General features: G+C 45.9%; 9 protein-coding genes across 9 annotated transcripts; 4 read left to right on the top strand and 5 right to left on the bottom strand.

Annotated features, from left to right (window-relative positions):
- Window positions 1-422: 422 nt before the first annotated feature.
- Window positions 423-3,647, bottom strand: N7495_007045 (putative mucin family signaling protein Msb2; the record flags this gene model as incomplete). The annotated part of the gene is made up of 1 exon (XM_057209696.1): window positions 423-3,647. One exon carries the CDS (start codon window positions 3,645-3,647, stop codon window positions 423-425), a length of 3,225 nt encoding a protein of 1,074 aa, XP_057063470.1.
- A 3,876-nt stretch (window positions 3,648-7,523) lies between these two features.
- On the bottom strand, window positions 7,524-8,444 carry N7495_007044 (uncharacterized protein; the record flags this gene model as incomplete). Its single annotated transcript, XM_057209695.1, has 2 exons — window positions 7,524-7,838; window positions 7,893-8,444. The coding sequence occupies 2 exons, from the start codon at window positions 8,442-8,444 to the stop codon at window positions 7,524-7,526; spliced, it is 867 nt and encodes a 288-aa protein (XP_057063469.1).
- Window positions 8,445-9,524: 1,080 nt separating this feature from the next.
- On the top strand, window positions 9,525-9,996 carry N7495_007043 (ATP19 family protein; the record flags this gene model as incomplete). Its single annotated transcript, XM_057209694.1, has 3 exons — window positions 9,525-9,572; window positions 9,696-9,820; window positions 9,942-9,996. 3 exons carry the CDS (start codon window positions 9,525-9,527, stop codon window positions 9,994-9,996), a joined length of 228 nt encoding a protein of 75 aa, XP_057063468.1.
- A 2,175-nt stretch (window positions 9,997-12,171) lies between these two features.
- Window positions 12,172-14,139, top strand: N7495_007042 (uncharacterized protein; the record flags this gene model as incomplete). Its single annotated transcript, XM_057209693.1, has 5 exons — window positions 12,172-12,262; window positions 12,317-12,397; window positions 12,446-12,978; window positions 13,037-13,587; window positions 13,641-14,139. 5 exons carry the CDS (start codon window positions 12,172-12,174, stop codon window positions 14,137-14,139), a joined length of 1,755 nt encoding a protein of 584 aa, XP_057063467.1.
- Window positions 14,140-16,918: 2,779 nt separating this feature from the next.
- On the top strand, window positions 16,919-17,582 carry N7495_007041 (uncharacterized protein; the record flags this gene model as incomplete). Its single annotated transcript, XM_057209692.1, has 4 exons — window positions 16,919-16,991; window positions 17,057-17,314; window positions 17,364-17,451; window positions 17,558-17,582. 4 exons carry the CDS (start codon window positions 16,919-16,921, stop codon window positions 17,580-17,582), a joined length of 444 nt encoding a protein of 147 aa, XP_057063466.1.
- Window positions 17,583-17,808: 226 nt separating this feature from the next.
- On the bottom strand, window positions 17,809-18,057 carry N7495_007040 (uncharacterized protein; the record flags this gene model as incomplete). The annotated part of the gene is made up of 1 exon (XM_057209691.1): window positions 17,809-18,057. One exon carries the CDS (start codon window positions 18,055-18,057, stop codon window positions 17,809-17,811), a length of 249 nt encoding a protein of 82 aa, XP_057063465.1.
- Window positions 18,058-18,948: 891 nt separating this feature from the next.
- Window positions 18,949-19,353, bottom strand: N7495_007039 (uncharacterized protein; the record flags this gene model as incomplete). Its single annotated transcript, XM_057209690.1, has 1 exon — window positions 18,949-19,353. One exon carries the CDS (start codon window positions 19,351-19,353, stop codon window positions 18,949-18,951), a length of 405 nt encoding a protein of 134 aa, XP_057063464.1.
- Window positions 19,354-19,670: 317 nt separating this feature from the next.
- On the top strand, window positions 19,671-20,088 carry N7495_007038 (uncharacterized protein; the record flags this gene model as incomplete). The annotated part of the gene is made up of 2 exons (XM_057209689.1): window positions 19,671-19,798; window positions 19,863-20,088. 2 exons carry the CDS (start codon window positions 19,671-19,673, stop codon window positions 20,086-20,088), a joined length of 354 nt encoding a protein of 117 aa, XP_057063463.1.
- A 134-nt stretch (window positions 20,089-20,222) lies between these two features.
- N7495_007037 (uncharacterized protein) lies at window positions 20,223-20,531 on the bottom strand (the record flags this gene model as incomplete). The annotated part of the gene is made up of 2 exons (XM_057209688.1): window positions 20,223-20,414; window positions 20,478-20,531. The coding sequence occupies 2 exons, from the start codon at window positions 20,529-20,531 to the stop codon at window positions 20,223-20,225; spliced, it is 246 nt and encodes an 81-aa protein (XP_057063462.1).
- Window positions 20,532-20,673: the final 142 nt, after the last annotated feature.

Raw genomic sequence — 20,673 nt, 5'->3', positions numbered from 1 at the left:
GAGAACTCGCGAGTACCACAAGAGAAAATATAAAAAGGGGGTGTGTTGTATGAGAGAAACAGAATGGGGAATATGGGAAAGAAGAAGAAAAAAACATAGAAAAGACACAGGCTTCGTCGAAATTGGCGGTGCCTAATAAAATAAATCGGGATAAGATAACCAAATAAGAAAAGTTCACAGTTGAAAAATAAACAAGGTACGCGAATAGATGATATATATCCTGGGAACGATGAACAGTGAAAGGGAAGTTTTGTGCATTTCTCCATCATCTACCAGCCCTGGATCAAGAATCGGAAAAGAGAACAAACCCAAGTCCGATGGCCGCATCAAGCGGCGATCCAAGTTTGGGAAATGTTGAGAACGAAAGAGGTGGGCCTGGTCTATATCTGTATGGATTTTGTAATTTTTTTTTTGTTGTTGATTTAGTTCCATCCTAGTGAATTCTCTGCCATGACAGGGGCACTGATCATCTGGGAACGACCAGTACGCTGGCTACCAGACAAGCGACCACCGGTAGCGAAGACGGAGCCAACGGAACCATGGCTCATGGCTGTGGAGCTGGAGCGCTGGTGCAGTTGCTTTCTCTTGCGGTAACGACGAGCGATCCAGAACATACCAGCACCATAGGCAGCCGCACCGGCGACAGCACCGACTCCGATGCCAACAGAGCTAGCCTTAGCCTTGGATGTAGATGCAGAGCCTCCATTGACGTTGGAGTTGGTGCTGGTGCTGGTGCTGCTGCCGCTAGCACTATCAGTGGAACCGGAGGATGAACTGCCGCTACCTGTGGGGTAGTTGCCATTGAACTCGAGAGGAATGGTGGAATCAATCATGGACATGAGGGATCTAACAGTATCGCTCTGTGCCTCGGTGTAGAGGGCTGAGTTGGGGTTGTTGTGCTGAGCCAGAAGCTCCTCATAGCCCGCACGAGGGAAGTAGAAGATAGCAAGGGTAGAGTTGTACCCAGTCTTCTGCCAATTGTAGTAGGGCTCGAGAGCGAACATGGTGGCCGTGGATCCATATGTTGGCAGGGCATGTGCAAGAGCCTCGGGAACGTACTGGAAGATCTGAGACGAGGACAGAGCGGTAGTCGCCACAAAGGACCAAGGCAGGCTGCCGTCAAATCCGAACTGAAGCAACATCGAGTCAGCAGGGGCCTCGGTCACACTTGTTGCCGGCGTAATCGAGCCAGGAAGCTGAGTGGGCTCGCTCGAGGCGGTGCTGGAAGTACCAGTGCTGGATCCGGTGTTCTCAGAAGGAGTAGTGGCTGGAAGTATCAGAATGCTAGATGGCATCCAGTTGCCCGAGTCAGATGAGGTGGAGGTCTCAGTGGGGATCTCCTTGGGAGATTCCGTAGTAGTAGGGACCGGTGCTACGACAACAGCAGGAGTCGAAGTGGACTCGGCCGTTGTTTGGGTGACAGGAGTGACAGTTGGTGAAGCAAAGGCCGAAGTATCGACAGCACCGGTAGGCGTGGGAATAGAGCCAGGGGTAGTCTCGGTGCCAGGAGAGTGAGGCACAGGAATTACTCCAATGGAGTTAGTAGCGGTGGGTGCTGTTGCTGTTCCAGTGGCAGTAACGGCACCACTGGCGCCAGGTGACTTCGCAGGACCGCTTCCAGCTGGTGAGGGAATAGGGGCGAGACCAGTACTTGTGTTTTCGTCAGTCAGGCTAGCGACAGTGCTGCCAATTGGAGATGTAACACCAGCCAGGAAGCTGCTAAGAGCATCACCGGTGGAGGTGACAGCGGCAGGGGCCGACGCAGGACTGGTTGCCGTAGGAAGACCGGTAGTGGTGATGTCCGCAGTACTCGATGCAGAAATTCCGGGAAGGAGAGCGCCAATGAGCCCGGTATCAGTGGACGCAGTGGCGGCAGAAGATGCGGTGGCACTCAGCGCGATTCCAGAAGATGCGATGGCCGTAGCGGCTGGGGTAGTCGAGGAATCTCCCAGCAGAGAGCCCACTACACCTACGAGACCAGTAGGCGCAGGGCTAGCAGTTGGGCTGATGGCTGGCAGATAGGTGTTTGTCGCTGTTCCAGGGGTGATAGCAGTCAGAGCCGCAGAAGCATCAGTAGCACTAGCGATCAAGGAAGTCGATGAAGAGTCTCCCAAGAGAGCACCAACGACACCAAGAAGGTCAGTAGATGAGCTGCTTGCAGCCGAGGCAGTCAGACTGCCAGACACGCGAGAAGCGACAGTGGTAGCGGCGGCAGCAGCAGCACTAGCACTTGGGGTAGTCGATGAAGAATCTCCCAAGAGAGCGCCAACAACACCAAGAAGGTCAGTGGATGAGCTGCTTGCAGCCGAGGCAGTCAGACTGCCAGATACGCGAGAAGCGACAGATGTAGCAGCAGCAGCACTGGCGCTTTGGGTAGTTGATGAAGAATCTCCCAAGAGAGCACCAACGACACCAAGAAGGTCAGTAGATGAGCTGCTAGCAGCTGAGGCAGTCAGACTGCCAGACACGCCAGAAGCGACAGTAGTAGCGGCAGCGGCAGCACTGGTGCTCGGGGTAGTCGATGAAGAATCTCCCAAGAGAGCGCCAACAACACCAAGAAGGTCAGTGGATGAGCTGCTAGCAGCCGAGGCAGTCAGACTGCCAGACACGCGAGAAGCTACAGTAGTAGCGGCAGCGCTGGCACTCGGGGTAGATGTAGTAGTTCCAAAGACGATACCGAGCAGACCTGGGTCAGTTGATGAAATGTCAGTAGCAGATGAGCCACTTGCTGAAGATGCGCCAGAAGAAACGGTAGTCGCGATAGTAGCAGCAGCGCTGGCGCCCGGAGTTGATGATGTAGTTCCGAATAGAATACCGAGCAGGCCTGGGTCAGTTGAGCTGGCTGAGGCAGTCGAACTAGACACGCCAGAGGCGAGAGAAACGGCGGCAGCGCTGGCGCTAACGCTCGATGCAGTCGAAGTAGATGTGCCAAATACAATGCCCAGTAGGCCGGCGTCGTTGGATGACGTGCTGCTGGCAGTTGAGCCGCTAGTATATGAGGCAGCCGAAGCCTGGGTCACGGGTGTTGTAGAAGCGGTGGCACTGGAAGTATCACTGTTGGCAAGTGTCGAACTGGTAGAGCCGGCCAAAGCACCAACGAGCGAAGAAACGTCACCACCAATACCTCCAAGGAGACCAGCTGACGAAGTGCTAGTGGGCTGGGCGGTAGATGAAGTCACGACCGTAGCAGCCGCGCTGTTGCTGCTGCTTACGGCGGCGGCCGTTGTCGAAGCTGGGGCCGAGGCGGAAGTATCGCTGGGCACGTAGTCGTCCGCACCGGTACTAGTGGTAGTGGCTGGGTCAGTAGGCGCGCCATCACGAGTAGTAGTGGTTACAGTATGACGGTGTCCTGTGCTGTCGATTGAAATGACCACTACGACTTCCTTTGGTGCCGGGGTAGCTGATGACGAGACAGATGACAAAGTGTCTGTTGAGCTAATCGGAAGACTGGCGACGTTGCTCACGGTGTCTGTGTCGGTGTTTTTGGAGGTGTTATTGGTGACAGTTCGCTTGACATTTTGAGGGAAGTAGTAACGGGGTCGTTCAACATGGACGACATCGTCATTTACAATGACTGTGTTAGCAGCCACCAGCTCGAAACCACCGAGAGCGAACGCAGCCAGAAGGGAGAAAACTTGGCGACGCATATTTCGTATGTTGTTGTGTTAAAATTTCAAATAGAGTGTCCAGAACGAGCAATAAACCTCGTCTGTAGGCACCTGTACGAAGGTGACAAAAACTCCACGTCTGGGTTGATTTCGATATTCAAATTCCAAGTCCAACTATTAGGTTATTCAAAACGATCAATGAGAAAGCTGGTAGGACACAGTCGTAAAGCCTACAGCCTCATGGATCGTATTTTGGGTGGAAGGACAAAGAAAGTGGACGTATCGACGGGCAACGGAGACCGATCGAATGGAAAGGATGATCAAGATGATGAAAAAGAGTGGAAGGGGGTTGAGAGATCTGAAACGACGACCGGGATAAAGCTGCAATGAAGGGAGTGTGGGCTTGAAGAAAGCTGTAAGGAGCGAACGAAGGCCTACTTGAGGCAAGCGATCAAAGAAATTGGGAGCAAAGCGCAAGAGGACTAAGCAAGGGGACTGAATCGGCCAGCCCCAGGTCAAAGCCAAATACGTCAACCACGAAGCATACAAGAAAAAAGAGTGAATAGAGTGAATGAATGGAGGATTTTGAGATTGAGACGCTTTTCTTAGGGGAAAGGGGCGATGGAACACGTGTGGGTAAGTTAGTAATATTGGGTAATATTACGGTAAATTATATGATCGATTCGTAACACTTGGACATTGTTATTTATACACACGCACTATACAGGTTCCCGAGTACGGAGCAAGAGTAATGGAGACTCCTGAATACAACATAGTAAGATAACCAATTCAATATCCGGATAGGAACATAACTCAATTTGTATGACCCATCTTAAGATTTACGGATATACTTTGTAGTCTCCTTGGTTTCCCATTCAGGTCTAGGTAAAACCGAAGGAATTAGTTGCAGGAGATGCAGGTTACCGGAATAAAAGTCTGACTTAGGCGTATTCTGGTCTATTCTAGAGTTACGGAGTACGTAGTACATATTACCTGTCTGTTCACAGTCTAGTTGGAGAGGTTCAAAGGTTGAAGGTTGCTTGACGTTTATCGGAGGATATCTTCGAGGCTTCCAACGACTTTAGACTGGTTTCATGTATGACAGAACTAGTTCGCAAGCACAGTCCAATGGGCCGAGGGATAACACTGCCTGATGGGTCAATTGAGAGGATGAGCATCCTTAGTGGGGGGAGGAATGGACCATTGAAATAATTTCATCCGCATTCCGTGTACTCATGGCAGGCTATGGAGGTAAATTCAAGAGGGGATCAAAACAAGTCGACGAATCTGGTTTCTGGAAACTGAATCATCCTGCCACGTCAATATTCCGGTTGTTGTTGTCGATCAGGAGCAACTATGACTCGGGCCCAGGAACGCCCATCATCATTAAAAAACTAGTATCACACGAACCACCTTATCTTTGGTCCAGACCATGTTCGAGTGGGGTGAAGTGTGTATAAGGGAACAAAGTGCGTGTGTATAAACGAATTGCGGGTCATGGTCTCTCCCGAGTGTATTCAATACACGGGGATTTCAACCACCTTAGAGCCGCTATTCCACATTTGATACTAGAGGATGCAATTGACTATTTTGGGAAAGAGATCATCCGTTGGATCGAATCAGCGTGAACGCCTTCTCTTGTGCCGTTATTCCCCTCATTGGTCTGTTGGTTCTTTCAAAATGGCATGTTTATGTTTATTATTGTTATTGTCGAATAAGGTTAGTACCGAAATCTGATGGTTTTAATTGGGTTGAATAGCAGGGTAAGCCCGGTAAAAGTACGGCGTAGGTCTCTACTGTGTATTCATCGACAGGAACTAGTCTTACTAGTGAGTATATAAATGGGCTTTGCTGACGTGGTTCAATCGTAGCCCCCAAAAAACGAAGAATCCATATTCTTCGAGTAGATACTACGGATATACGAGTCGAATTCCATAGTTGAGTATACAAAGTAGAAATCAGAAAAACGAGATGAGTCAAAGTGAAACGATGGTCCATCACATCTCGATCTATTTTGGACACGTGCCACAGATCGGAATGAAGGGTTTTATGGTCTAAAGTTATTACCAAATACAAATTCTTGCTGAAACGAGTGGAGAAGGCAGTATATTGTAGTCAAGTATCCTCTAAGATTTGATCAACCTTGGAATTATTCCACTTCCACTCTACCTGTCAATTGGGACATTGCCTACTAATAGTATGAAATGGATATATGGCTGGAGAAACCAAGGATCCATACTCCAGAGAAATTTGGAGAAATTTTATCTTCTTAAGATACCAAGCCACTAGTGTTTAATTATAGAAGTCAAGCCGACCATTGATCCCAAGGCAGTAAATCCTAAAATTTGGTACTCCATGAACTAGCACGTCAAGCTAAAACTATACTAAAATCATGCCGTGTCCTGAATTGGAGATTTTGAAATTTCCAGTCTACTGTACTCCATAATGGAAGAAATAAAATACACGATTCATCCGTAACATTGGCTTCAGCCAACGCTAGACCTGTTCCTGTTTGCTCCACTTTTACCCACCCGTGGTCTCCAAGATTTCCTTTTGTTCATTATGTAAGTCAATATTAAATGGTTATGCACAACATTTTAATGTTCTCATGACCGGGTACGTGGATACGAGTATATAATCCACCCAAAATCTAGACCAGTCCATGCATATGCATATGTGAAGTTCGGAATATTTTGAGATAACATTTCAACGCTCAAAACACCTGCAACTGCCCTTCCAAAATTCAGCTCTTAACCTTAGGTTATGTGGGCCTACACTACGAAATCTATCAGCCTTGAAATTTTTGGGGCCTTAGATAGCCCCAAGGTTGCCCGGGTCTTCCTTTCCATCCGGAAGGAACTGAAAGCAGGCTTTTTAACATTTACAAGGTAAAGGAGCATTTGAAGCCGTAAACACGCGCATTGTCCCCTGCATGTAGCATGTGCCCGACTGTCATATTTTCCGATAATCATAATTTCATTGGTCACTTGCTCTTGGATGCTACCTAGGCAACCTATCAACTTAGGAACTCGCGCAGGTACAGGCGATTTTGAAATATCAAGGCCCTTGGAAATCCTAAGAAATAATTGTGGTGCTGCTGCCTTCCAAGTTTCGCAAAATATGGCCACATAACTATTGGACAATTTGTCGCAAGTTCGTCATGTTGTTATTTTCTGCCACCGCCAATAGAACACTATATTTTCTGCCGTTTCACCGCCGCCAATATATAAATTAATTATTTTTTGCATATATAGAGCGCTCTGTATTTAAGTCTTTTTTGACATGATCCTAACATCGAATTGGCAAGATGGCCGAGTTGGTCTAAGGCGTCAGGTTAAGGTCCTGATCTACATTGTAGGCGTGGGTTCAAATCCCACTCTTGTCATTTTTTGCCGCACAGAAATTATTTGGGCCCACCTAGTAGTTTATTGACTCTATTACGGAGTATAAATTTTTTTTGGATAGATAGATCATACATGCCTAAGTAGGTAGAAGTAACGATGGTTCATTGATGAATGGGTGATGCTTTGAACTCGATCACGAAACAATTCCGCTGTCTCCCGCTCTCGGATCGGTTATGGGGATAATAGCCCTAGGATGGAGGTTCAAGCTGAAAAATGTGAGCCAAGGATCCAAGTATTTTTGACCCGTGGACAACATCCATGATAAGATTGAACGGATTGTGGTAGCAACAAAAACTTGAATGCAAAACTGGAGAGTCTCTCAAATGTGAATATATATATATATCAACATTGGAACTTTTGGAAGCAGAAAATGATAGAGCGGTGATGTATAAGCCATACAAGTTATATTATATACAATAGAGAGTGGGAGACATAAATGGATCATCTCGTGAGGAACTATGCATATTCACGAAATCAGTATCAAGTCAACACCACTCCATTTATGGCGTGTTTATTCCTTCTTAGACTTCCCGTCAGACCCAGACGATATGCCAAACCAAGACAGCAGAGACTTGTTACCCTCATTCTCACGACGGAGCTCACGAGTCTTCTCATGCTCTTCTTTGAACTGCTCCCAAGAAATCTGGGACGTAGCATCTGTCACAGGACTAACTTTGGTAGAATTGTCCTGAGCGTATTCAGGGAGAGGACGAACAGCGTCCTCACCACCGTAAAGGTGGAGTCCGGTACCAAACGCCCAGTCGACTGCCTGTTCGACAGGGTGATCGAAGAGATAAGGCAGGAAAGGCACAACGGCGAGACCGAACTATAAACAAATTAGCTAAAATAGTTCGGACCTCTAAAGGAGAGTTCAACATACACCAATAGGAGTCCAAGTGCGAATGACCGCATTCTTCACGCCCTGCACATATCGCCCAGAATACTTAACAACGCTATGAATTGTGAAAGCCGGCAGACCCATACTAGCAATACTCTGGAAAACAGCACGCTTAGTCATGACCATGCGATAGTCCTCCGCGAGAGGAATCTTGGTTGCAGGCCAAGGCTGGAGTGAGTCTTGCGTATGTTCATGACCAAAGTCACCTGTAGCCATGCCCTTGAAGATCTGGTCACTGGGAATATCGCTGGCATCCTTGTATGCTTCGCCGGGTGGTGACAGCGTGCGGCGGTTGCGCAGGTAAGCCTTGTAGCCCTCGTGACTGACATCACCGATCAAATATGCCCACGAAATACCGTATGCAGAACGAACAACCCATGGATGGGCAACTGGTCTGAAAGACTCGCCGATATCTGAAGTGTATGCGACATAACGGTGCGCCGCTAGCATAATAGTCCGGACTCTTTGCGCGTATGCGGCATAACGGTATGGGGTGTCGGTAGAATCGACGGAGCTGGGATCAGAGGAGCCCATGGTTAGTTTTGAAATTGCTCTGATTATTGTCTGCGCTTCGTTCCCTTGCTCAGGTGGGTTTGTATGGTGCTGGAAATCTGGGGAATGTCATGGAGTCATTTCAGATGGAAAAAAAGAAGTGGGGCTGCAAGCTCTCCACTTCCCATTCTGGTCTGTTTTTTTTTCACCACTGACATCGGGGCTTTTCTGGTGAAAGGACGACAATGATAATGAATATTTGGATGAATAGCTACGTACTATTTAGAGTAGATATCACCATATATATCCGTGTCATTATCCAATAGTTTTTGGAGTTCAGCGGGTAGCTTCTCTCTACTGAGGGGATAGTTCGAGCTCGGAGCAGCTTGCGTATCCTGCTGGGGATTTTCCGATGTCATTTTGAGACAAAAGTAGAGTAAAACCCAGAGAGAAATTTCGACTGGCGTGGAAATATACAATGTATAGGGGTTGGCTTCCAAGGTTATGTGAATGGTTCTAAGGTGCAAAAAGGAAGGAAAGAAGAACAATGGCACAAAAATGGCCAAATTGAAAGACAGACAAAAGTTTCTAAAGGATTCAAGAAATATTCAAGAAATTTGAAACTTCAAACTAGCGGCGGATCCCTAGCTAATAGGTGTAGTGGTTGATATGGGCCTACTACACCTGTACCTTGGGTATGAAGCGTAGCTCATGCCATACTGACATGATGCTGTACTACTTCCGAGGTTTCATGTTTGATATAATCCATGGGCATCTGAACAGAGTACCTTTAGCTCAAAGTCCACTGAAGTTAGTATTATATTGAACCCATCAATTTTTGATCTGCTCATAGATATTTCCATCCCCAATCTATACAAAAAGTCTGTTATTTCAACCCTCGTGATATCATTCCCGATCTAGTCACATGATTCGGGTACTATCGGATGATCACCTGATACTTCAGCTGCTGAGTCATGCAATTTTTTGGAGCTAATCACATTATGGAAGGCGGTATACGTTGAAGAATAGTCCCGAATCTCCGTAGTCTCTGATCAAGCCCATCGCAGCAGCCCATCTCCATACTCCTCCACTCCAAGCCCTCCTCCACTCCAATTTCCCAAAATGGTTGTCTACTACCAGATTGCCGGCAAGAAGGTCGGCTCCCACGTCGTAAGTGCCAACCTAGACCCATGACAACTCGGCGACGGTCCCCGCCTATCCCTTTTTGCAAGCACTGCGGCTATATATGGAAACACCATGAAGCTAATCTCAACCTCTGTTCCTGTGATACAGCTTTCCATTGCCACCCTCAGCACAATTTTCGTTGGTGCCTGGGCTGCTACCGGCAGCTCCAAGCCCAAGACCGCCGCTGGTCCCCCGATCGCCGCCTCGTCCAGCGAGGAGGGTGACTTCATCCAGTATGTGCTCCTGCCTCGCTCGTATTGAAGGCCAAGACTCAATGCTATCCATGAATTCCGAAGCAACACGTTGCAATTCGACTACCTGTTTACCAAAACAACTACTGACTAAATCCAATAGAAACTTCTTGAAGGAGGCTGATGGAGGCGACAAGAAGGCTGCTTCCGGCCATTAAATCTTTTCTCGCCCTCATAAACGGATTGAAAAGATGGACTGACCCGACATTATTCCGCATGAGACATTATTCGAGTCGGTCATCAAATTCGTCACCTTCAATTGCATCACATCGATATCTTTCGACCTATTCTTAGGAAGTTGGACGTGGCGGAGTTCCGGAAGTCGTGGATAATGAATCTGTACATAAGATACGCGTACGCTGCATAGAAGATTTGTTCCTTCTACTTCCTCCATGGTCCGGTTATTTTCGGGCCCTCCGTAGAGAGCCTAGAAGGGAAAAAAATTACACCAACATGCCTGTATGGTCGTTAACTGTTCATTCTTCTATTTCCACGGGTCCATTTTATGACTGTAGATTTTCTCGAGAAGATCCGGGGAACTTAGTGTACCGCTTCCAAGGTTCGCATGGGTCAGCTCAGTAGATTCTATTTGAAGCTTCTAAGGTTTTAAATTATCTAAATACAACCTTGGAAGACCGAAACATGGTCGAACGAGCGAGCGGCCAAACAGCACCAATCCCTACAGTTTATAGGTATCAACCTCATCGGCCTCATCGTCTCCCACTTCTAAATTTTGAGTTTGTATAGAGTGCATTTAGTTTCACTTTTTCTCGTATTCTGATACACACGACTACAGGGTGCGAAGAGCAGGATCTCTCGTCGACCTTGTTCCATGTGTGGTTTTTTTGGAGATTTTCTGTCATGGACTATTTTTGAGAACCTGATATTTATAGTTGAAGATGGAGTAAGAGAGGCGAGAAAGAGATGACCGGGAACCCTAGGAAATCTAACTTATATAAACACTAGAAATATCCACATCTAACTATCCCTGGGCAATTCATACTATTTGATAATCCATCTAGAGAGAGACTACTCTGCAGTTCCTGATGGACTTAGAATATGAGTCGGATAGTGCAACAGTAGAACACCGAACTAGATACGTAGTTATAGATAGAAAACTCCGTCGGAGTTCCAAGGCTGGTGCCCAGGTGTACTGGGTTCCATGATAAATAATATAAACAGGTTTAATAATCGATTGTAGATTTCAGTGTCCGACCGTCCTTACAAGATAATTCAAGTTGAATAATGAATTTGCCAGCATCTTATCACCCATTCCATCACGATGTTTCTTACACAGTGTTCATACAAATCATACTTCGATGTGAGTCTTAATTCACGTATATCTGAGATTCATTGAAATTGCCAACGAGGAGGCCGGGACGTTGTTTGTACCGATATGATTGGCAATTCCAAACTCCAAACTCGAAAATCAAACTCTGACTCGTTCTCTTCTTTAGGCCAGTCCTCGTCGTCCTTGAGTTCGGGTGCTTGTGCGCCAATAATCCTGTATAGTCCCCTAATTGATGGCTCTGGGTTCGGTTATCGTACAGATAGAGTGGGGTAGACTTTTCCTCGTTCACCAAGTCATATTGAAATAAACGAATGAAATGCGTGTGTAACTACAAGCAAGCTGGTGCTAGCCATATATGTCTTACTGCAGTTCATTGTGCCACCCCATTTTAGAGAAAGAAGACTTCCAAATCCAAGTTCAATAGATGGACATCAGAACCTGGAAGGTTGATGGCAATTTTTCTATGTCAGATCCGGGCGGAATCCTACTGGTCCAATGTTACCGGACAATTTTCAGCCAAGACATAGGGGAAGACTTGCGTCTCTCCTAAGTAGTTGCTAAAACATTAGTTGTTTTAGATCCTCGTTCAGGCGTATTTTGACCCACACTTTTTATTTCTGAGGATTCTACCAGTGCAGACTAGCTCTAGTGTTCTGTGGCTTGTATTCTAAGGTTACTTTTTAATCATATCCTCAAATCTAGAGTCTGGACTTGGATCAGGTTCGTTTCTCGACTGGTTTGCCACTAACTCCGTGAATATATGAGAAAAAGTCCAAGATAATTGATAGGAGGAAACTACTGGGCATTATTAGCCCCGCTGATGGTAAGCTGGTCTTAATTGTATCATTAGAGGCACTTGGCACGCATATCCTTCTTATCTGCCCAGAATAAGCAGAGAAGAGATCGCTATGTGGCCCCAGCCTTCACTAAATACTCCTAATTAATCAAATATGCATTTGGTAAATACAAATTTTACTAAAGGCTTACCGCTTCTTACGTTGAATTTTCCCCCGAAGAAATATCAAATCTCCATATAGCGGCCATGAAAGCGTGGAAATCACTGGTAGTAGTGGCCTTTGCACATAGAGCATTATGCTCTGAAGGAGATATTTGTTACGTGGTCGGAGCCAAAAGTAGGTTGGCATCTCTCTCAAAAATACAAAGCTTTACTTCTAACTGACTTGCAGCTAGCCTTGTTGAAGACCGGCTATATTTCATGGGCGGTAACTACAGCGTTATATCCTACGATGGCCAGGTGATTGAACCTGGTAAGATTTCAAAGGAAGCCTATCTCTTTCCATGCTAACAGCGAATAGCTGCATCTCTCTACTCTATCGGCCTAAATAGTCAATTTCCAGTAGAAAGGTCTATTCCTCAGGCGGTCCTTAATAATCACACCATAACGTCCAAAAAGAGTGTCGCATACGAGAACGCGCTACGTACAAGCGGCGGCGACGCAAATGGAGCAATTTGGAGCATTGACGACAGCATCTACGTCTTCGGCGGTGGCTTTAAGACTCCAAATGACAAGTTGTCGGTCTATAATGTTTCAACAGATAAGTGGAAAGATGTGACTGTCGCAGGTGGCAACTTCAACTTCGGGAATCGCACTTCTGTCCAGTTTGCTAGCGCTCCCGACTCAGGTCTAGGCTTTATATACGGTGGCAGCGCACCATATATGAGCGGCATGATCCGATTCAATGCGACTGATCCAGATAATCTCTCTTGGACCAACGAGACACTCGGAAACGGATCATATGGCACACAAGTCCCGAATTTAAATGCTGGTGCAATGGTTTATATTCCAGCGGGAAAAGAAGGAATGCTGATCAGCTTCGGAGGTGGAAATGTATGTTCTGATGCCAATGACCTAGACTTACGTTGAACTGCGATTAACTCTAGGGCAGATCACTGCCGGTATAAGTCCCTACTCGGGCTGGCCTTACGAAGCGGACTGGCTCATTATTTATGTATACGACATTGCCACCCACACATGGTGGATGCAAGAGGCTTCAGGCAGCCCTCCTTCAAACCGGGATTCTTTCTGCACAGCTGTCACAGCATCTCCAGATGGCGGGGCGTTCCACATCACAACGTACGGCGGATGGAGCCTGGGCGATCAGCGGTCATACGAGGATGTGAATATTCTAACAATCCCGTCATTTACATGGATTAATGCCACCAAACTATCCAACAAGAGCAATAAAGAGCAGCAAATCAACTCAACCATTGGACGTGACGCACTAAATGGCGCTTGTCAGACATACCAGGGCTCGCAAATGATCGTGCTTGGAGGCGAGATACGTGCGGATGCTTATTCGCTCACCAATGGGGCGTGCAGCAACGTGTTTGAGCCTGTTCGCGTGCTCGACCTCTCCACATACAAATGGCAGACAGAGCTGAGTACAAATCTTAGCTATGAGGTGCCAGCCGTTATCTTCAATGAGATCGGTGGAAAGTAAGGTTTCTCTAATCTCGTTTTTATGGTCATGAACTAAATTTTGAGAGCAGTAAAAATGGCAGTGCCACAGTCACAGCTCCTGCTGCTGGGTTCGCAGACGCTACTTTGGCCTCCCTGATTCAACAACGAGTCGCTACCCCCACAAATACAGGCACAAACACAGCCCTCTCAACTCCATCCAATACAGCCTCAACTCAAGACCAGGACAAAAAGTCCAATCATATAAATAGCGGCGCTATTGCGGGCGGTGTGGTCGGTGGAGTTGCTGGACTCGCAATCATTGCAGGGATAGCATGGCTCTTGATCAAACGTAGTCGTGCCCATAAAAGCCTTGCAAAGGATCCCCAAAGTGGAAGTGATCGTTCATCACCACATTCAGAAATATATGAACTGGATGCTGCGCATCCATTCGAGGCGCCTACAGATGGAGAAATCTTGGAAATAAGTGGAGAAGGTACCACTGAACTTCCTGGAGCCCAAGGTTTGGCGGAACTAGGGGGCCATGAAAAGGATATCAAACAGACCTCAACAGGTCATCTACCCTTATAATTTGGTTCAGGAATGGTTTCCCGCAACTTCTGGCAAACTGCTGTTGAAACAGCACAGTACAGCAAAGCTCAGCAGTACTAGTAGGATCGATAAATGGGTAGATGAATCTATATGAGAGTTGTATAGTTTTCGCCACCATATTCATCCTCCACATCATTTCAACTCTAAACCTTGGAACCCATGACCCGAGTGGGCTACTTCTACTTGCCTTATTGCCTTACTCTTTCTTCTGCTCATTTTAGCCGCTCGGACTTTGGCTGCCTAGCAAGAAGCACATGAGCCGCTCGGCATATAGTATTCAGCATGAATTGGACATATAAGCACATGGCATTTTCCATGCGTCGGGAAAAGGAAGCTTTCTGGCAGGAGGGGCTGCTATAGAGTTAACATAAAAGTCCGACTGGGGTTGAGGAAAGTAGATTACCAATGGTATCTCATGACCAGGGCAGAGGAACGAGTGTTGGATTATTTCCGGTAGAACAAGTTAGGACAGAACCTTGGAAGAAAGAATTTCTCAATCTATAACCATGCCCCAACTCGCCATAAAAAAAAGCACAAGAATTGACTGAGCAAGAGGGTCGTGTTCTATTAGCTATAAAAGCTATAAAAGATAGAATATATAGCTCTACTAGAGTTCCTGCGAAGGCCTTGGATATACCAAATTCAACATCACATGCTAGACTTAAGGGTCACGAAAGCTGTTCTGAACATCGTCCTTTCGGTAATAAATTCTCTATTTTAGAGGAGAAATCAGTCGGAAAATCGCTAAGTAGGGGTATCAAGAGAGTAGTATTCACAACGGTACGAATAAGGAAGTCTGCGGAGTTTGGATGTAGATGTAAAGAAATTGTTGGAAAACTCATTAAGAATACTTGGTTCCATAAAATCTGGCCACGAGTCTGATTTAAGTCAGTTTCTGCGGCTTGTAACTCCTTATCAGCCTTCCAAACACCTCGCCCTTTTTCTATTTTTATCGGTCCCTTTGAGCACTTCTTCGGCCCCCTTTAGCACTTCCTCGGCCCCTCTACGCACTTCTCGTCCTTTCGAGCACCTTTAATGCTCTCTGGTGCTCTTCATTTCTCCTATGCCGTTCATTGGCCTTTTCTACCCAGGAATCTACCATCTCATTTGCTACTGAAGGTGTGCTTATGGGCGGCCCTTAGGGAGATATTGATTCGACAGACGGGCGAGAGAGAACATTCGTCCATAGAATGCAAAAATACTAGAGTGTTTGAAATTTTTGCGAGGGCGTTTCAACTAGGTCGGTGAATTCTAGAGTGGAAGAGAGGGCGTATCACCGAACAGAGGGTTTTAATCAGTATGAGAGTCCCTGGGCAGATATTACCCCTAATTCTCGAAGAATCTTACTTTCAGAATCTATAATAGGATATTCTATGGGTTTAAGAATACAGCACTTGAGATACTTTCTTTTTATACCTTTCTCTATCCACTCTCTAATTCTCAGGCCTCCTCGGGTTGTGGCTATTATAGTGTGTATGATCTACGTCGCTATAGTAATCCCGGAAACAGTTTATAAATCGCCGTTGGAATTTTAGCAGGTGGAACCACAACTTCATTGACTAAAAAACACCTTATTCTTCTGCGAGACCTTCGAGGAAGCTCAGATGGCGGTGCAGGTGCAGTTTGCCAGATGCAACTTTGGAACTTCAGATGACAAATCAGTCACTTTCTAAATAACCCTTCATTGGGCGGTAATAGAATTTATTGAATCAGTAGGTAGCGCATATGAGCCTGGGTATTTTAAGTCAAATTGAGGGATATGAAAACATAGGGCGACTTGTTTTCAATATATGATGACCTGATTGATTTTCATTCCGAAAGGATTTCATTTCCGTGTTTTGATCACAGTATTCCTTCCACTCGACACACGGGATGAGGGAGTGGTTATGGAGTAGGGATTTAACATGACAAAAAATATTAGTTGTGGTCACAGCCCTGGACGGTGAATGTTAACTCGGCCATTTCTGTTCGGCTGTTTTGATGCTGAGGACTGTGGATCGATTATGCCTGGAGGTTCACGGGTGCCAATCTTGCAAAGTTGCTTCTTAGGTTGCGCACTTGGGGAGATATACCTAGGTAGCTATGACCATTTCCACCACGTTGTATTTACCATATTATTTATGATAGTTGTTCAATTTTTAATATGTTTGATGTTAAAGAAAGACTTGATGGGGATTCTCTTTTATTAGATCTTTGATCTGCTGTTTCAATAAAATTCCTTTGTATGGCAGTGCACTTTTTTTAATCAACTTCGAATTGTCTGGCCTGTTGATCTGGGGGCCAAGATTTATAGGGCAATCACGTATATAAAGTTAGGAAATCGTACTCGTCAATTGTGAGAGGTGAATCTGTTTACGATTACCCTTCTACTCACTTGTTATGGTTTCCTATAGAATTCAACTAGTCGCATGTTTGTTATTGGGCTGGTTGAACGTCTGCTTTGCAACTCCTGAGCCAAATGAGATTCCAATTATCTATCACGATCCCTTGACTGCTTTCGAATGGGTAGACCAATCTTGCCACACACTCAAGCATGATCTAAGAGATGCATGGAGAGAATTCACTGGTCTCGCAACTGCAGGCTATGGGGTTTTCATTCAAGATGAATTCTCAGCAATTCAACAGAGGACCCTGGATGATTTATTTGGTGACCCGGACGCAGCGCAGACTGCAAGTCTCAAATGCAAGGATCCACTTCAGAAAAATCCAAAGAAACTTTGAAATTTTGGGCTGATTAGTTCTAGGGAAATTTGCCCAGATGTACAGCTTAGTTCACGAAGAGAGCTTTCCTTATTACCTTTACTGCTCCGCCTCTGCCTTTGTTAGGCGAGGTATGTTATGGCATAATCTTTATTCCTACACTAGCTCCCAAACTGACTAAAAATTCTCGAACTAGGTCGTCAAATGGTTGCTACGAGAAGCCCTCCTGGTGTAAAAATCTCCATTCCTTACGACGAAATTTGCGAAAGAGGCACGGTCGCATTTGTTATCCCGGGCTTAAAAATGATGATGCTATGTGACGCGATGTGGAGACTCGACCCTCCTAATCATGAGTGTGACTGGAGGGAGCGTCTACAGGTAGGAACTGATATTGGAGAGATGAGAAGCGTCGGATCGACCATTTTCCATGAGTTTACTCACCTTATATTGCACAGTGTGTCTGACCATCCTATTTGTTTTGCTTCGTATACTAACTATTCTAGCCCTCGACCACGCATATGACTTTGTTAAATGTCTCCAGATTGCGGAAAGACGCCCAGAGGAAGCACGAAACAATGCCAATAGTATGACGTATTTTGCAACAGGTATGAAAGATGCTGATTTATTGTGAGAAGATGACCTGAAATATGCTAATAATTGAATGCACCTGAACAGCAATGTTCTATAATCTCAATAGTTGGTATTCTGGCTTCGCACGGTGATTTAGGGTGGTTCCGAAATCCAAGGTCATCTGCAGCTGGTTTTTCTCTCTCTCTAATAATGCGATGCAAGAATTAGCCAAAATAATAGTATCTCACTCGATTTAGCTGTCTCTTATATCGTTTTATTCCTTATTCTTTTTATATCTAGGTATATGATATCCCTTTCTAGCTAGTGTCTCATATCCGACTTTGTGGTATAGAGAATAGGGCTTCTTCAATCCCATGATCAACTCGATGTTTCGGATATATGATTGTCGCCGGGGATACCTGTCGCTTCTTCAAACTTATTCAGATCCAATGGAATCCCTGTCTTCACACGAAGAGAAGCCCAGGGTCGTTCCTCAACGAGGGCCTGCCATTCACGACTGACTGTAGCATATTGAGTCAATTCTAACTTGCTGTTTCGGTTGTTTATAGGATTGGCAAGATATGACACGATGTTACCGGTAAGCTCTGCTGGGAGTGGCCACCCCATTTTGGAGAGTTTGAGGCGAGCAAAGGTTGACGTTTGGAAGCTTTGAGGTGACGGATGTTGTCGACTTTAGGAGTTTGGCCGAAAAAACTACCAAAGAAATAGGGGAAAGCCAAAAGATCTATGAAATCTAAACCGAGCCCGAATCTTTTATCGAAGGTTGGTGGTTTTTACTTGGAATAAGCTGTAAGAGCTTGCAGTACTGTGTCGATATTGATTGGACATAGTCACTTCCATATTTTATCTGTTGATAGTCTGGGAAATCTAGACCTTACTATCTAGAATTAGAGTATTGTAGCGGATGGTTAGATTCGAGTATAGGGATTTCGCAAATATCATCATGATTGTGCCATACCTTTTGGGAGACTGGTCAACCTGATAAATGTATTGAATACTGGTTGTATCGAGTCAAATTTCTCGCCGGAAAAGGAACCTGTTCGAGATGCATTTTGTTTTGATATCATACATTATATACAGTCATGCAGTATGAGTTGGGATCGTAGATTAATGTAACCGATTCCACTACCACAAGGTCATAATCGAGCGACTTATCAGTTGGATGGTCTGTCTACCTATGTACCTGTTTAGCTTCGACTGTTAACCTGATCCCTTCAACTTGCAAAAAAGCACTTCAGGAGCGGCGATATTTGAAATTTGCTGACAACAATAACTTCCCAGCGAAGTCGAAATGTGCGAGTCAATGAAACCAAATGTATCAATATCCCATTACCCCTTGTCCTTACTGCATCCTCTTTCCTGAGCTTGGAGCTGGAACAAACGTGGAAGGAGCTATTTCCTGTCCTTACCTTCTACCTCCACCCTCCCGTCTTTTCCCTCTTCTCTCTTCTATCCTGCAACTTGACCTCTTCTTGTATGCCACTCCTCTTCCGTCTGCTACTCTGCTGTCTGGTAAAGAACAGTGTTGGAGCTTTTTGGAGCGAAGCGTTGCAACACTACACGGGAGTCGACCCCAATGTCACCTCCATGTATAGATTTGTTGGTGAGACGGATCATTTCAATCTGTGCAACGCTGTCTTTTTTAAATACATGGCGTACCCAAGAAGAAATAGTCCGCTGTCCGACAGCGAAGAAGCTGTCCTTGACAGCTAGGAGGTCATTTTGCTCTCGCATTTCCGCCATCTGCTTTTTGTGCTCGGCCTGCTGGCTCAACATGCCGGCCTTTGCGCTGTCCAGAATTCGCCTGAACTCATCCATCTGGTAGTACATGATACGGCCATCCTCGTTGCCAACAACTTGCTCTGCCTCAACAAATGTGATTTTTTCAACGCTATCCCTCATTTTGATGCTGGCTAGGGTTTGCAGTTCACCGAGTCCCTCCAGATGATAGGGTACTTTGATCAGGGAAAAGAGCCAGTCAGAGATTCTGTAATAATATGTAAAAGTACAGTCAGGGAAAAAACTAACGCTGGAGTCTAAGATTCTTTTCCGCGGAGAGTCAGCCGAACTCAGATCTGCCGCTCTCTTCTGAGATAGCATCGCCATGACGTCAGGATGGCGATAAAAGTAGGGCATAGTTGCAGAAAAGTAAGAAAAGTAAGAAAGTACCCTATCATTTGGAGGGACTCGGTGAACTGCAAACCTTAACCCGCATCCAAATGAGGGATGGCGTTGAAAAAATCACATTTGTTGAGGCAGAGCAAGTTGTTGGCAACGAGGATGGCCGTATCATGTACCACCAGATGGATGAGTTCAGGCGAATTCTGGACAGCGCAAAGGCCGGCATGTTGAGCCAGCAGGCCGAGCACAAAAGCAGATGGTGGAAATGCGAGAGCAAAATGACCTCCTAGCTGTCAAGGACAGCTTCTTCGAGATGCATCGAAGTGTCCTCAGTCGAAGACAGCGCTGGATCGCATGGCGTCCATCCTGCTTGCGCAAAATTCCCAAACCCTTCCAGCCAACATTCAATCCCAGCGAACTGCCCTTGTTAAGTACCTGCAGAACCACAACTACGGCAGTGCAGAAGATATAGCTGCCGAGTATCTTTTTGGAATGGATGCCGAGGCGGCTACTTAGCGATACAGGGCTGCGAGATGGGTTTGCTTGACCATGAAGTCACCTGTGGTGGTAGAATTAGGATGGAGTATAGAACCAAGGTGGACTTAGCTTGTGAATCGAGTTTTTATCCATACCCGTCTGTATGGGCCGAACTATTCATCACCTCCATTCTCATAGTGTAAGATAAGCCAAGATGTTACGTATACGGCCGCCTCTGCAGCATCTAGCGCTGCAAGGTATTTAGATGCGATGATGTTGGCAATTGTGAAGTTTCTGGAGATCAAAGCCTCCGCAAGTATTTCACTGCTGTTGAGCAGCGGACGGGAGCTGCGTGATGTAATTATCTAGCAAAGGCGATACAATACTGATTGGTAACAAAGAGCCTCGAAAAGTTCCGACTATCGAACAAGATGCTCAACATTGCCAAATGACCCATCAGCAATAGGTCTCTCGACGGGCATTTTGCCTGGATGCTTAGGTTTCAGGTGTCTTTGAATGGGAAAATGATAGCAACGAGAAAAACTCATAAGACGGACTTAATGCAACATGCAACAAAGAAGAATGACAGTGATGAATAATACGAAGTGACGAGTCCTGATTCAT

This window comes from Penicillium taxi, assembly GCF_028828555.1.
Source record: "Penicillium taxi strain IBT 34144 chromosome Unknown utg000004l_segment0_segment0, whole genome shotgun sequence".
Lineage (NCBI taxonomy): Eukaryota > Fungi > Ascomycota > Eurotiomycetes > Eurotiales > Aspergillaceae > Penicillium > Penicillium taxi.
This window is presented reverse-complemented; position numbering and strand designations above follow the sequence as displayed.